Source organism: Chroicocephalus ridibundus, chromosome 6 (assembly GCF_963924245.1).
Source record: "Chroicocephalus ridibundus chromosome 6, bChrRid1.1, whole genome shotgun sequence".
Classification (NCBI taxonomy): domain Eukaryota; kingdom Metazoa; phylum Chordata; class Aves; order Charadriiformes; family Laridae; genus Chroicocephalus; species Chroicocephalus ridibundus.
The window spans coordinates 56,776,127-56,790,483 of record NC_086289.1 but is presented as its reverse complement, the minus strand read 5'-3'; the positions used below and the strand labels follow the sequence as shown (position 1 = coordinate 56,790,483).

The 14,357-nt window shown below is 39.6% G+C and overlaps 1 protein-coding gene across 1 annotated transcript in view; it reads right to left on the bottom strand.

Moving 5' to 3' along the window:
- The window catches only part of ARHGEF4 (Rho guanine nucleotide exchange factor 4), a 220,061-nt gene extending 206,209 nt beyond the window's left edge, over positions 1–13,852 (bottom strand). The window contains exon 1 of the mRNA XM_063337393.1: positions 13,379–13,852. Within this exon, the coding sequence (XP_063193463.1) occupies positions 13,379–13,594 (216 nt within the window). The 5' untranslated portion in view covers positions 13,595–13,852. The remainder of the gene's footprint in view (positions 1–13,378) is intronic.
- Positions 13,853–14,357: the final 505 nt, after the last annotated feature.

The following is a 14,357-nucleotide window of genomic DNA, read 5'->3' as shown; positions in this document are numbered from 1 at the left end:
CGACCAGAATCTGCCATCAGAACTGTATAATCCACAACCTGTTTAGAAGTATTTGCGTTTGAAAAGAACCTGAAAAAAAATAATCCTCAGATAACCACCACCCAGATGGGCAGGGGAGGCAGGCATTCGAGGGCTGGAAGCTGAGACTGGTCTGGGAAGAGGAGCACAGACAGAGGTAGCAAGCAAAGGTGAACACAGGGGCTGGTGGAGAGACAGAGTTTTGCAGCAAATTCTATTTTGTATTACCTGTATGCACATATAACTTATTCTGCTGCAAAAATCACAAGCTTAGGTTTGTTTGGGTTTTAATAGAAGTAATTATTTGGAAGCAAAAAGAGATAATAAAATGTGAGGTATATTGAAATACACTAAAAATGGCAGTCAACAATGTCAAATTGTTTTAAATGTTAGATTTCACTGTGGACAATGGAACAAAACAGTTTCAAAGTGCATGCATCAAGGCAGCATTTGGACAGTTTAACAGCAAACGGAAAGACTTATAAACCATGAAATCCCACTTTTAAAAAAAAATTACTGTTTTTCCCAAGTTTTCCCCTACTATTGTCAATTATGCCTCTGCTAGAGACCATAAAAGGAAAAGTTCAGACAGTTCTTTTCTAAACACTTGCGACATAAAGGTAAAAACTGTGGGGCTTGTGTTACTTGACAAGTGTTTACAGATGAGTAATTACAGCTAAAGCTCCTTCCTCTAGAAAGGACTGGACATACACATGTTGCCTTACTCACTGCTCAGGTGACAACAGCCATGAGGCATTGGGGAGCAGCTAGTCACGACTGTGTCTGAGTGACAGGGAAAGTAACCTGCCCATTTCTCACTAGAAATCCAGAGCCAAAAACCCTGCCTCATGTGGGCCCCAGGGTTTAGCATGTTACATACAGAGCATATCCCAGGAATTCTCTAACAGAAGCTGGCTCTGAAGGAAGTGATTACATAGCAACCTTTGAAAACCTTGCCATATGAGCCATGGACTTACTCCTAATGTTATTATTTAAAAGGTGCTTGTATTTATTCCCCAATCATCTTATTCATGAACTTGCCCTTCACAGAGATGAAATAAAGCCAGCAAAGGACACAGATAGACATTACGCCGTCAGAAAACTCCCAGCCAAGGCATAGTTATTCCATGAAAATTCAGAAATGTTGGAGACTTGCTCAGCTGGAGTTTCAAAGTTGTGCAATTCAGTGTAACTAAGAGGAAAGAATACCCAATGTAGTAAAATAATAACGATACTACTTTGCAGCAAAATATAGTCACTCCATAACAGTATAAGTCCTCCCAGCATTTATAAAAATAATTTATTATATTAATATTTTTTAATAACATTAGTTATTCAGCTCCACAGATGCCAAAGTCTTTTACAAAGAAAGGACCATCATTCAACTAGTTATTCAACTCCACAGATGCCAAAGTCTTTTACAAAGAAAGGACCATCATTTGCTCATTTTGCATTGTCTAGGGTTTGACCCTGCCATCGTGGCAGGCAGTCATACGGTGACTACTGGCTCAAAGAAATCCATGAGAGCTGCAGGAACCAACATGTGGCTTCTGCAAGAAATTTTCCGCAGACCTTGCGCTACAAAGAACAGAACTGAGAAACCTTTTAGACTTATGTGAAGGAATCTACTTCTAGAGGTCAAAAAGTCTTTAAGGACTCATTTTTTTAAAAATTCCTTTGGACTAATTAAACCAGATGTAATGCTTAGGAAAAGTGCCAACGTGCACCCTTGGAATTAGTTCGGCTTTCTCCAGAGCCTTAGTGCAGCCCCAGGAGTGAGTTGGTTCTGAACAAAACCACCTGTGTAAAACTGGATGAGACCCACATGTTGCCTCATCAGTTCTGCAGTTTAGACATATGGACGTGTCTGTAAGGACCATCTAGTTGAACTGGAACCCAAGTCATCCACCCAAGACAACTATTCAACGCTCACCATTTCTGTGCAGTACTAAGATGCCACAGCCACACGTTCTCTGCGAGTACTGAATTGGGGAAAAGTACAGCAGGCTCCATCCACGGGGCTTTAAGCAAAAGCTTCACTCTGGGCAAGTCTAGGTCTGGGCCGCAACGAAGGCTGAAATACAAAGCTGCATGCAGCCCCAAGTGCTGTGTTTCAAGTGGCTTGGGATCAAACCCATCCTGACTTGCACCCAAACCGATATAACATTCCAGGCTTGCTTGAAACTTAGCCAACTGTTGCTGAAGGGTTCACGAACTTTATTGAACTTGCCCTGAACTTTGCATTGGAAATGAAAAAGTAAAATAGTACTTTCAAGTTGAAGATTCTGCCTTAAGACATTTTGTCCATCTCCGACACGGATGCCTTATAAAAAAAAATAATTGGTGCTGTATTTTACACAGTGATCCCAAACTCCATTCCTCATACACACTTTCCCAGATTCCCCTTTCTATATGTCTAAGGACTTCTGCCACCTTATCAGCTTCACAGAAACTATGATCTTTAAGATGAGGAAGAAAATCCCCAGCTACAGAAACACTTTAGGCTACGCATAGTTCTTTCACTCACAGGAGTAAAATCCCTCCATCCCAAAAATCTTACCTAAGTAATGATAACGATATATTCTTAAAGCTTTTCCAAGGCCAAATGAAAAGTTACTTTTGATTTTTAAGAAAAGTCATAAAATAATACAGAAGGACTTTGAAAAGCAATCATGGTCCTGTCAGCAGTAGTAACTCCAATTTTAGATTCACAGATTCCATTATGTGCCTTTATTTATTAGTCTGCTATATACAGCCCTTTGCTATTCACCATGGCAGCTCTGAGTGGCAGTTATGGCAGCTTTGAATCTTCCCAGTAGCAAGTGCTCCACTGGGTTTTTTTGGATGAGTCCATGTTCTTCTCAATGTGGTATCTCTCCTCAGTTTTGGCATCCATTTTTAAGAAACTTCAAACCTCTGTCTCAGAACAAGCACTGCAGGCCTGGGGAGCTTTAAGATAAACTGCAAAGCAGTTTGTAAAGATAAGAAGGCAGCAGACTGAAGACTGAACCATCTGTTCAACTCTTGAAGCTTGAACTGTTTAAATAAACAGGATTCAATTTAAAGCAAAATCAGTTTATCCCTGAACAATGAAGCTTACCGAAACTTGTCCTAGAACAGCCTCCAACACTATCCACTTTTCTCCATGCTCATTTTCAAGCTGTTTGAATTGTCAGCTCTTTTTTTTTATGTAACTCCTTATTTTTTGCAAAGAATTACCATTTTTGTAGTGGCAGTATTAAACCATTTCAAAAATTAGCTTACACAAACCTCACTGATATTCTGAAAACTAAAAAAAAAAAAAACCAAAACAGAAAAAAAAAACCTCACTATTATCTTCTTCTAAACCATTTCACATCACCAAGGACTGCATATTTGAAAATAAACTAAGTTACTGGAGTCCTGAAAAATATATTTTTGATTCTGCACACTTCTATAACCCGTTGCATAGCCACTTTTTGAGTTTTACACTTAATCTGAAGAACTGGCAAGTAAAAATACCTCCTGTCTCTAACCTTTTCTTTTTCATCTGATGACAATCCACTCCTGCTGTTGCTCAAGGGAAGAGCAAAGTGACAGCAGGATGAAACACAACATGTAAACAACAACGAGTCACTGAGGTTTCTCCTTTGATCTACTGAAACAATGATTTCTCTCTGACAATTTAACAGAATGTTCCCTGAATCTTTTCATATTTGGTGTATATTTTACAACACAGGTCCTGACCTTGTTTAGGTAGGTTTGGTTTTCTCAGAAAGACTTTCTGACAGCTAATGAGAATGTGGCAGAGTACAGCTGCGTGCTCTTGTGGCAACAGCAGCACAAGGAAATTCCAGCTGACCAACATCCACACCTGTTTCTGCACTGTTTATGGGACTGTGCTCTGAAACAAGGTGCTTCCATGGAAGTGAAAATTAACCAGGGCTAGCAGGAGAGAGATGAGGTTTTCAAATATGTCCACACCTTGACCTGTTTCATTGTGCATCCCACTGCATACAAAGATGTTTGCAGAGCCCTAGTTTCAGTAAGATCAGAAATATCGTCAGATCACACTGAGATTACTTTTTTTTTTAATTATTGCTACCATGTGTTGTCATCCTTGCCTCTCTAACAAAAAGCTACTCAAGCTAAGACACTTCCTAAAGTGCACTGATGTGCTGCAAGAAAAAAGGGTAGATGGGGCACTTAGGGACATGGTTTAGAAGTGGCTTTTGTCAGGGCAGGTTAAAGGTTGGACTCAATGATCTTAAAGGTCCCTTCCAACCTCAGCAATTCTATGATTCTATGATTCTAATTCAACAGGCGGTTGTCTTCTCCTCAGGAGAGTGGCTCATCCAGGTTTTCTGGACAACGTGAAACATTCCACCGTTTGTGACCACTAAAGTTCCCAGGACATCTCGTGTGCAGATTTGCTCTGGGAGCCTTTGCCTGTTTCCAACAGATTAAATGCAATTTTTTACTTTTTTTTTTTTTTTGAGGCTTTCTCCTGCTTCCAATGCATTTTGCTGATGTCAGTCCCCCTGCACTCTCCACTGGGCATCCTGGCTAGTTATTTATGTGGGACGTGCAATGAAAGCCTGTACTTTTCAGTTGAACACTGCTATACTCGTGCCATTTACATTTTTTACTTGGACTAAGCAAAGAACAAAAGTCAGTCCAGCAGCTATTACAATCAGCACCTTTTACAAATTGGTCCAAGCTCTGAAACACTTGCAAGATCATTGACAATTCCAAGGATGAAAGATTCATTGTTTGAGAACTTCCCATTGCAAACTGATATTTCAGTTTTCCTCTGCAGTTACAGCACCTGAAAACTTTTTTTTTTTTCCCCCTTCCCAAAAATCAGACCCTCATTCAGTCACTTGCCTCCAGGAGCTGGGACTGTAAGGGAAAAAATTCCAATTTCAAAACTTTAACTGCCAACATTATGAAAGCTATTTTCTCCCAAGCATTGACATGAATATTTCTTCCACACTCTAGCTTATCACCCACGCGCTTCTCACCACACCTTAAGGGCCTGGTCTCTCTTCCAGCAGGGAGAGACTGGCTACCAAACTGTACTAGGGTTGTCCATTTTGCTAATAGGATTATAGCAAATAATACCAACCCCCCCATACTTATTCATATGGAAACAGCATTAATCCCTTCTGCCTGCCCCACCCCATAACTTTCTGTCTGAGCACAAAAGCTATCTGTCTGCTTTGGCAGCAGAGAAACATTTTAAAAATGTTTCCAAATACTAGGAGGTCCCATCCCGTCCCGTCCCCCCCCCCCCCATTCTTTTCAGTTTAGCTCTGCAACAACACACAGACAAAAAGTGTATCAAAGACTATGATATTCTCTTTCATGTAATTAATACAGGGCATTTATATTGCTTTATGGGGAATAACATCTAATATAATTAACAGGAAATGGTGAAGAAAATACAGAAGGAGGTATAGAGAAAGCTGTACCTTTTATGCTGCTAATTTTTTGTTCATACAATGCCACCATAGTGTGTAATTAATCAGTATATAAGATTTTAGTAATTAACTTTGTAACACAACTTACTAGCCCAGTTTTTCAGATTATGTCCAAGGGATAGATTCCTATTACCTGTACAATATAAGTGGATGTAATACTGACCTTGTCTGACATATTAACGGGGAGAGCCAGCTGGAATGGCTGAAGAAACCAGCAACGCTGACTTCAGTTTATGTTAACACATCTGGACATTAAGAACAGTGCTTCAGGGTAGCAGATTCACATCCTGTATACTGCCCCTGTGGCAGAAGCAGTATCCGCTGGCTGAGTTTGGATAGGAGAATTTGCAGTGGTGAACCTGGACAGACATTTCTTGAAACGTGAACTTGTGTCTGTGCTCAGAGCTTGCACCTGAACTATGGTAAATAATTCTCTTTTGATTCCTCTATTACCTGGAAGTTCTCTAAAGCCCAACACTACAATCTCATGTATTGCATCAGGACACAAAAGTTGAGCTACCAAGGTTTATCCTGCCATTTTCTTTTGCTGGAATCGAAATGACAGTTCACTTACAATGACCATAATCCAAATTATACTGTTTTCTCTAATCTACAAGTAAATCCACTGATTCCATCCAAAAACAAAGCTGAGAGTTAAAGAACAAAACCTGCTTTTGACTAAGGAAAAAATGTAATATATATTAAAACTCAAAGCAAAGGGATAGCTTGCTTTCCTTTTTTTTTTTTTAAATTTTTAATTATCCCTATTATTCTGCATCACTTTCACAGGTGTTGGGGTACTATGATTGAAGGCTGATGGCCTTACAAAAAATAGCTTTTCACACTGAGACACAAGCCTCCTCAGTGCACATGCAAGTTTCCAAGTAAATCAGAGTCAACTGTGTAGAAAGAATACATTTGTTGATATTTGGAAGTTCAAATTTATTTTGCTCCTTGTTCCTGAATGGCAGACTGATCTAGCTGACTTTTAAAACTACCCTGCCCAAGCATTTTTCTGGTTATTTACATATTGTGTTATCTGGCAACATCTTATTCAAGGGTTGCTTTTATTATGCAGCTGTTACACCACAAATTCTTCAGTATTTGCCACTTTTCATCCAGTTCTGTAAATAATTACACTTGGAGTGCCATACTTGAAGCATCAAGTGAGAGGTTTTATTTCTGTCCAACACCAGCTCTGCTTTTCTTCCAACGGAAAATACCAGGAGGAGAAAAAAAATACAGCACCTTCTTAGATGTCTGTAATAATGAAAAACTTTCTAGGAAGAACATCAAATATTCCAGCGTGCACAAGAAGTAATTTGTTCTCAGTCATCCATTTACAGGTTCTTAATCCACCCTGTGTACTCAACTAGTCATGCAGGATTTCAGTCAATTTTATTTTTTTTTTTAACCTAATCGTAAAGTCACAATTCAGAAACAAAGTTTTGCCCTGATTCACAAGCTCCGGTTCTGCAGAAGTCTGCAGGTTCATTGCAGGAACTGGTCTTAAATTAATAACATAAAGAAAATAATACAGCTTTGATTGACAGCGTTTTTGAGAACAGTGATAGTTGAGAAAGACAGTGTCACAGAAAAGCAGCTTCTGAACATAAACATACATTCCCCTGCACAAATTAAGACGTGGTAATTTTAAGAGAATGAGGTTGTAAAAAAGGAGTACGGCTGGTTTTTCCAGCGATCATTCCCCGGGCTTTATAAAGAATGTTTCAGAATTGTTCTGCATATCAGTCTTTCACAGCCTGTGCTCTCTGAACACGCTGGCCGTAGCTCAGGGCTGGATCCAGCAAATGGCTTGATGAATAATAAAGATACTGGAAAAATTTCAATTCTTGGCTTTTTGGAGTGGAGAAAGGCAGAAGTCAAACTCCCTGGCACATGCTGAATGATTTACACTGCCCATAAAGACTGAATCTCTGCCCAGAATGCAAAACCACTCTGAACCAAGCACGCTGTCAGGTACAATACATGCCTATTTTCCCTCCACTGTTTTCCATTTCCATTGCTTTGTCTCGCTACAGAACTTGGTCCTACCCAGTACTGTAAGTACTATTCCAATATAAAATAGGCTGCTTTAATATTTCTGGCCCAAATGAATCCAGAAAACCTGGGCATAAACTAAAGGAAAACTCAATCAGAAATACTTCCCCTGAACAAAATAAGCCCCATGGAACAGCTTATGATGTTTTTGGGGTTAAGAGTGTATCTAATCCGACTGTTCACCCTAGCAGCTTGACCCTAAACAAAATATCGGCAGTTTTGACCAAATAAGTGGAAGGAGATAGAGTATTCTGGCTGACACATCTGAGACAGCTTAAAAAGTCAGCGTTCCAAGGGGAGGGGGGAGGGAATGTTTAGAGTTTCCTGAAAAACATCCCTCTTTAGCTGTCTCAAGTTGCGCTTCTCAAAAATCTTGGCTTTTACTCTGAGGACTGAAGGCTAACAGTAAGCTTCAGTGGAGTTCCATTGACAGCCAAATAAAAAACACTTTCCTGAGAAAACATGTATTTCTGCAAGCAGCTGAACCAACATAGTCCTGTTTCCTACAGATCTGCAGTTCTCCAGTGTGGAAATTGAAACCTTTTACAATGTTTCTGACGTTTAATAAGGATAAATTTATGCAGGAGCCTTTCCCTCAGGAGAAGCGTTAACTAAGTCTCTGTTTCCACTCCCTGATTACCTACTTGTGCCTCCCTGGTGTGAACTCTGTAACTTCTACCTCACTGATATTTTGCTGAGATTGGCGAGCGTTCAAGAGTGACTAGGGAGGAGTTCCAGACACAGCAAGATCATGTAAGCATATCAAGTAATCTTGTAATTTCCAACAAATGCTTACGTTAAGGTAGCTGGAAAATAATTGCAAAGGGAGCCAGCTAGCTCCCATTGCAGTATTTTCATTTTTTGATCCAACTGACACCTACCATTACAGGACAGGAAAGATGGCCCACTGGTTAAGCCCCTGTCTCACACTCGGTGTATCACGGTTCAACTCCCTCCTCTGCCAAAATCTTTCTGTGACCGTAGTAAGTTTTGTTGGGAACAAACTAAAAAAAGCGACAGGAACCTCAAATTGGGTCTTCCAGGGCCAGCGTTCTAGTGCTTAAAACTTACTATAGCTAAGTGTTCTCAGCAGAGTACATGAAGAGTATTAAAAATAGAGTAACAGCATGTTTGGCAGGCAACAATCGTATCTAACCACTATAAAAATAGTGACAAGAAGATGTATCTGAAACCCCTTTCCCCTTCACTAGCCAGCTTTCTTAGGGGTTGTCATTTGGAATCCAAAGAGAGATCCCTTTCCTGAAGAAATTACCTGTGTCTTTAGATTCCAACCTGTTATCTATAGATCCTGGGATGAGAAATAAGGTATGGAATAATACTTAAGTGATGTCTCCAAAAGGGGCCACACTGAAGATCTCTTAGTAGACAGCAAATAAGAAAAGAGTAAAAATTGCCTCTCTGCATCCTTTTTCTCCCCTCAAATGGATGGCAAAAGCAGGCAGGTAGTGCCTCCACACTTCCTTGTGATCACAGCCTGATGGCTAGAAAATTCATTCACAGTACAGGAAAACCAGGCTCCTCTTTCCCCTTGAAAGGGATTCATCCCGTACTGTTGAATAGGCTTCCTTACCACTTACATACAGAAAGACAATCCAGCCCTACAGTGTTCATAATTGGAAGTAAAAATCAAAATTTTTTTTTTTTTTAAAATCTCAAATGAATTTGTTATCCCCTTGAGAGGCAATGAGCTGAGTCAAGGACAGTAAGACTGTGAATACAGAATAATAAATCAGTTGCATAGACGAGAATTAAGCCCTTATGCCATAGGTACTTTTATCTTTCATTTGGGATTCATTCTGGTAGGTTTATGCAGCATGTGCAAGTTCATAGTGTTCAAGTCATTATGCAGCAACAGCAGTTGGAAGCTCCTTAGAAGCAAGTACTCAAAAGTACACACACAGACAAGAAATTACAGATCTGCCTCATCATCATTTTGCCCTTTGCATGTATGTTAGTTAAAAGAATACCAGGTGAGCTGACAGAAAATGCTTAAGATATATTAAGTAACGGGGAAATAGATTAACCACTCTTTTTTGATATTCAGAGGTACTAGATATTACTGAAGAGTGAACCAATTCAACTAAATTTATGCTAAATCTGAATTACAGCCTGCCTCTGTTTTGAGGGGGTTCTGCTCTTTAATCCCTTTCAAACAAGCTTACTTTATTAACCATTGTCTGTTTTGAAAAGCTAGTGTAATCTGAAATCAGTATGGAACATGATGTCCATCTCCTTTTGTGGCTACCTTTTGTTTCAAAGTGTCTCAGAAGCCTTTATTTTAACAATTTTATTTAAGCTAGAAAGTCACCTGTTTATTTAAATCAATATAAATCATTCTTATACATAAAAAGGTGACTGCCCACAGGAGACTTCACTAATTTAATCATTTGTTTCTAGAACTTTTCTCAAGTTTATAAAGCTGCTTGTTTCTTTGTGAGCAAGTACCTTTGGACATGATACGGGTAAGCAGGCACGAACTGGAAAGTGAAGAGATTATTTATCATGGGAAGGACTAACACTAATAGAATGAGAGACTGTGCTTGGCAGGTGAGAAACAAGACACCAATCTGTGTGCACTCTCATGCAGTTTGACACAAGAAATTTAGTCATAAATTTAGTTCACCTGTGTGCAACAGCAACACGTACAATAAAAATTTCGGGGGAGGACTGACCAAGTCTGAGATCTTGCTCTCCGTTATGAGTAAAGGCTACTGGGCGGAAAACCTGTTAGCCCAAGAGGAGAATCTCATCATTTCATCAGATGGTTTGAAAACAACTACCTTTGATAACATATGGAAGATTAGAAAAACTCCATCTACAGAAATCTGTAAGGTTTAGCCAAATGCATCTTCGTACAGAAACAAAAAGCTTAACTTGTTCTCAGACATCTATAAACAAGTGCCTAACAGTCCTTCCTTTGCAACTGTATGGTATTCATAAATGGGGCTTGAAAAAGAGAACTAGCTGAAAGGAAAACCTTTGTGGCATGTGGAACTTTTAGAAAGATTCAAATTCTTTTCTCTCATCCCCACAAGTTGTGGTGACCGCTAAAACCTGAAGCCTACTTCGGGAACACGCGAGCGAGAAGTTTCCCAGATGGTAGCTGGGCTATGTGGCTCTCTCCACACTGCTTACAGAAGGGCCACGTAACTCTATTTCTCCTTTTGGGGTAGCACTGATAACGAGTTTAATGAGCTTCTGATATTTTCCAAGCCATAAGCACCTGGAGCCTTATCTGTAGCCAAGACCTGGAGTAATTTCAACATACAGGGGACGTACACAGGCTGTTACAAAGGGTGCCTCTATAACACGGCAGCACCGTTTCAATGCTGCTGGCCTTCCAGCCCCTCACGCTAGGGCAGGCTTGCTGGGTTCTGCCAAGCTGCAGAACCTGAGAAAAAGCAACACTGTGCTGCTTTTGTTCTTGTGAGGGGGAAGCAGAAAAAAATTAGCAATTTTTGAATGGATTAGGACTTGGAACAGACTGAAGTCATGGAAGAGTGTCAAGAAATAAGAAGATAGGGTCGCAAAACCAAACACTCTTTGAGAAAACTCAGCAAGAAAGAAGCATTAATACATTATTACATGTTGCTATAATAAAGAGGTTTAGTTATCCTCTCAGCTTAGCCAGGGCACTGTAAGGTTGTCTGAGAGCTTTCTGAAGAAATCTATGATTTTAACAGAAACTACTTTACCTCTCTTCGCTCTACTGTCATGCAGTATGAATTGTTCCTTCCTGACTCAAAGGACTTACATGCACTGTGCAAATACAATGCTATGTAAAAGGAGATACAATCACAGACAGAAGCACCTCTCCCAGCTTATGTATTTCAATAACTCTTCCTGTCATTTGAGAAATAATATCCAAGCAGAAGTGCAGCAATCATAGCATACTTCAGACGCGGGCATCGGAACAAAGTATTGAATAAGACTGTGTAATTTATGGTTTAGTCCACATGGAGAACTATGTATAGGTATGGACTTACATGGAGAAGGCCGTGAGCGAGCATCAGGTCTCCTCTGTTATACACTGTCAGTTCCACTTCCCTAAATGATAGTGACATTTCGTGTTTTAGCTTGCATCAAGCCATGGCTCCTTGTAACAGTCCAACCCCAAACACTTTGTTTGCCACTTTTCAGGTTTAAAAACAACTATTTACCCTGAAGGATAACATGTGTGCACAAGACCATTGTGCGCATGCCACTCAATGTTTTCTGCACACATCACAATTAATGCACAAAAAAAATCTATGCATTGGCAGTGAGTCCAAGGTATTGAATTTGTTGCACACGCCCAGATCAACTACTTGATCTGGCTCATTCGGTAACACAGGTATGGCTCTTAAAACCTACAAATTCAATGGTTGCAAATAGGTCAAACCCCACCCTGGATCAGCATTCTGCAAAATCATCAGGAAATGTGTGTTACCCAGCAGTGTGCCTCAAATGATGGCTCTGACATCTGCCCTAGGACTATTTACTCCCCCCACATAGCTCTATGGATTCTTACCCCTCTCTTTCAACCTGACAAAAGATCCCTGCAGTAAGGAAGCAGAAAAATTACAAGGAAAAGTCATATGAAAGAAAGCATCTGTATCTGCCCCCTAATGCAAAGGATTGGCACCACATGATAAACCCTACCCATAGACAGAAGCAAAGGCAAACAAATATAAACTACATATGGAAACAAAGCTATCTAGCAATCTAACAGATAAAACTGTTAGTACTGTTCAGGTTATATTTTTATGCTATAATTTTGCACAGCTGGTAAAAAAAATGATGTAGCTACCGACACAAAACTGCCACACATGTAGAGATGCCTGTAGGAGAGGGCTTGTTGCTCTGAGGCACCACCTGGCCCCACACCTGTGGTCTCCACCCCATCATCACCCTATATTTCCTGTCACATACTTCAGAAGAAACACTCAGCAAATGTTGCTTTGACATTTGTTTTGATCTATCTGGTAATCTGCCCAGCAACTAATTGCCTACAAGAGTAAGACTTGCATGTAATAATACAGAGGCAAAGGAAGACATTACAATTCTAAATTCACTAATATAGCATTGTTATGCATAAGAACACCAGCATTTTAAGCTCAAGTGTCTTAGTGCTGCTTACTTAAATCTAAAACCTCAAACCTCTCACTTTTGTAGGACTGAATGCTTCCTTATTTGGATCTGAATATTAAAGTACTTTTCTGCAAGGTGAAATGGAATGAACTACACCATTTATCCCTGGTCCAATGCCTTGCCTCTTCCCTATCCAGTAACACACTAGGTAAATGTATTTTAATTAGTTGTGCCCAGCTCACATTTAAAGTTAAGTCCCACCACAGTCTCAAAAACGATTCCCCATTATATTTGACAGAGTGTACCAAATCTCCAATTCTTTACTTAAATAATGTCCATGTTTTCAGGACTAAAATACATTCTGTTGTTCATCCAACACAAGAGATGACTGTAAACCAATGAAGAGCACTACAAGAAATTTCACCCAGAAATTAACCTAAAATAATCTCAAATCCCTTGCAACTATGTAACAGTATATAGAGATAAACTGACTAGAAGTTTACTAGTGTACTGCTTTGTATAGCACTCAATTAGTAGCCCCTAAAAGTTTTCCCTTGTTGGATCACCTGTTTCTGGGTACAGTGTCAATACTTACAATGCTCCTTTTAGTAACAAACCATGAAGATAACTGTACGGTACATATTAACAAATTATCAAATGCTTCAGCAGAGAATTGGATCAATTTGTCTTTTAAGCACGTAGGAAGTTAACTAAAAATCTCACGTATTTGTACTACAACTTCTTACCTTGCAGAGCTTCAGCAACAGCCAGCATGTCAGGTATGCTGTCAGAGTGAATTTCGCTTTCATACATCTTTCAGGCAAACAGGTAAGGTACATTTGTACCAAATCCAGCTCTTCGTGGGCAACACTACTGCCAGCACTATTAATATCATCTTCCCCACCCTCTTGTCTTCCTTTGTCCTCTTCTGCTGATGCACCCGAACATCTATTGAACTCCATTTTAAAAACGTTTTTCCCCCTTCTCCACAAAACCCTGATCTTTCCAGAGACAGCTCAGGAAAGTTTTTGTTTCATATCAGAAATACTTCCTCCAGAAGTATGTAGCCTTGTCTTTAAGCCAACCCAAAAAGTTAGAACTATGGTAGAACAAACTTTCTTTAAACTACATTGGCTCTTTGCCTTTCTGTTATTGAACGACCTCTTGCAAATGCGTGTACAGCTACAAGATAAATATAGCACCAGCTCGCCTTGTCATACAGCACAAGAATACTCCCGCCGTTGCCAAGAGAGAAGAGAAAGATTCCGTTTATTTAAAGAGCAAGTCGCCAGCATCAGTACTCCCTTGTTCATTTGGGGGGAGAAAAAAAGATGAAAACTCTGTTATATTTGAAAACTTTTTTTTTTTCTGCCAACTGTGCTTCTCCAGAACAAATCCCAATTCTGTAAAAAAACATCATGTTCTTACGGAGGAGGGTTTTTTTAATTCCAGAGACTTCTAGCCACAGTAACTCATTGTCTGTGATATCACAGATGCCAAGCTTGTGAAGGCTGCAAATTTCAAAAGAATAAATGAGGTCTTGCAGATGGACTAGAGCCAAGACATTCTGAAATAACAAACAGCCCTTCCATAGGCCAAAATATGAAGAAAACATGCAAGAGATTAATTAAGTAAATTTTAGCTAAACATTAAGTAGCTCGTCTGTGCCTTGTGACAGCTCAAATTTGTACAAACATTTGTAAGAACATTTTAAGAACAACTTTA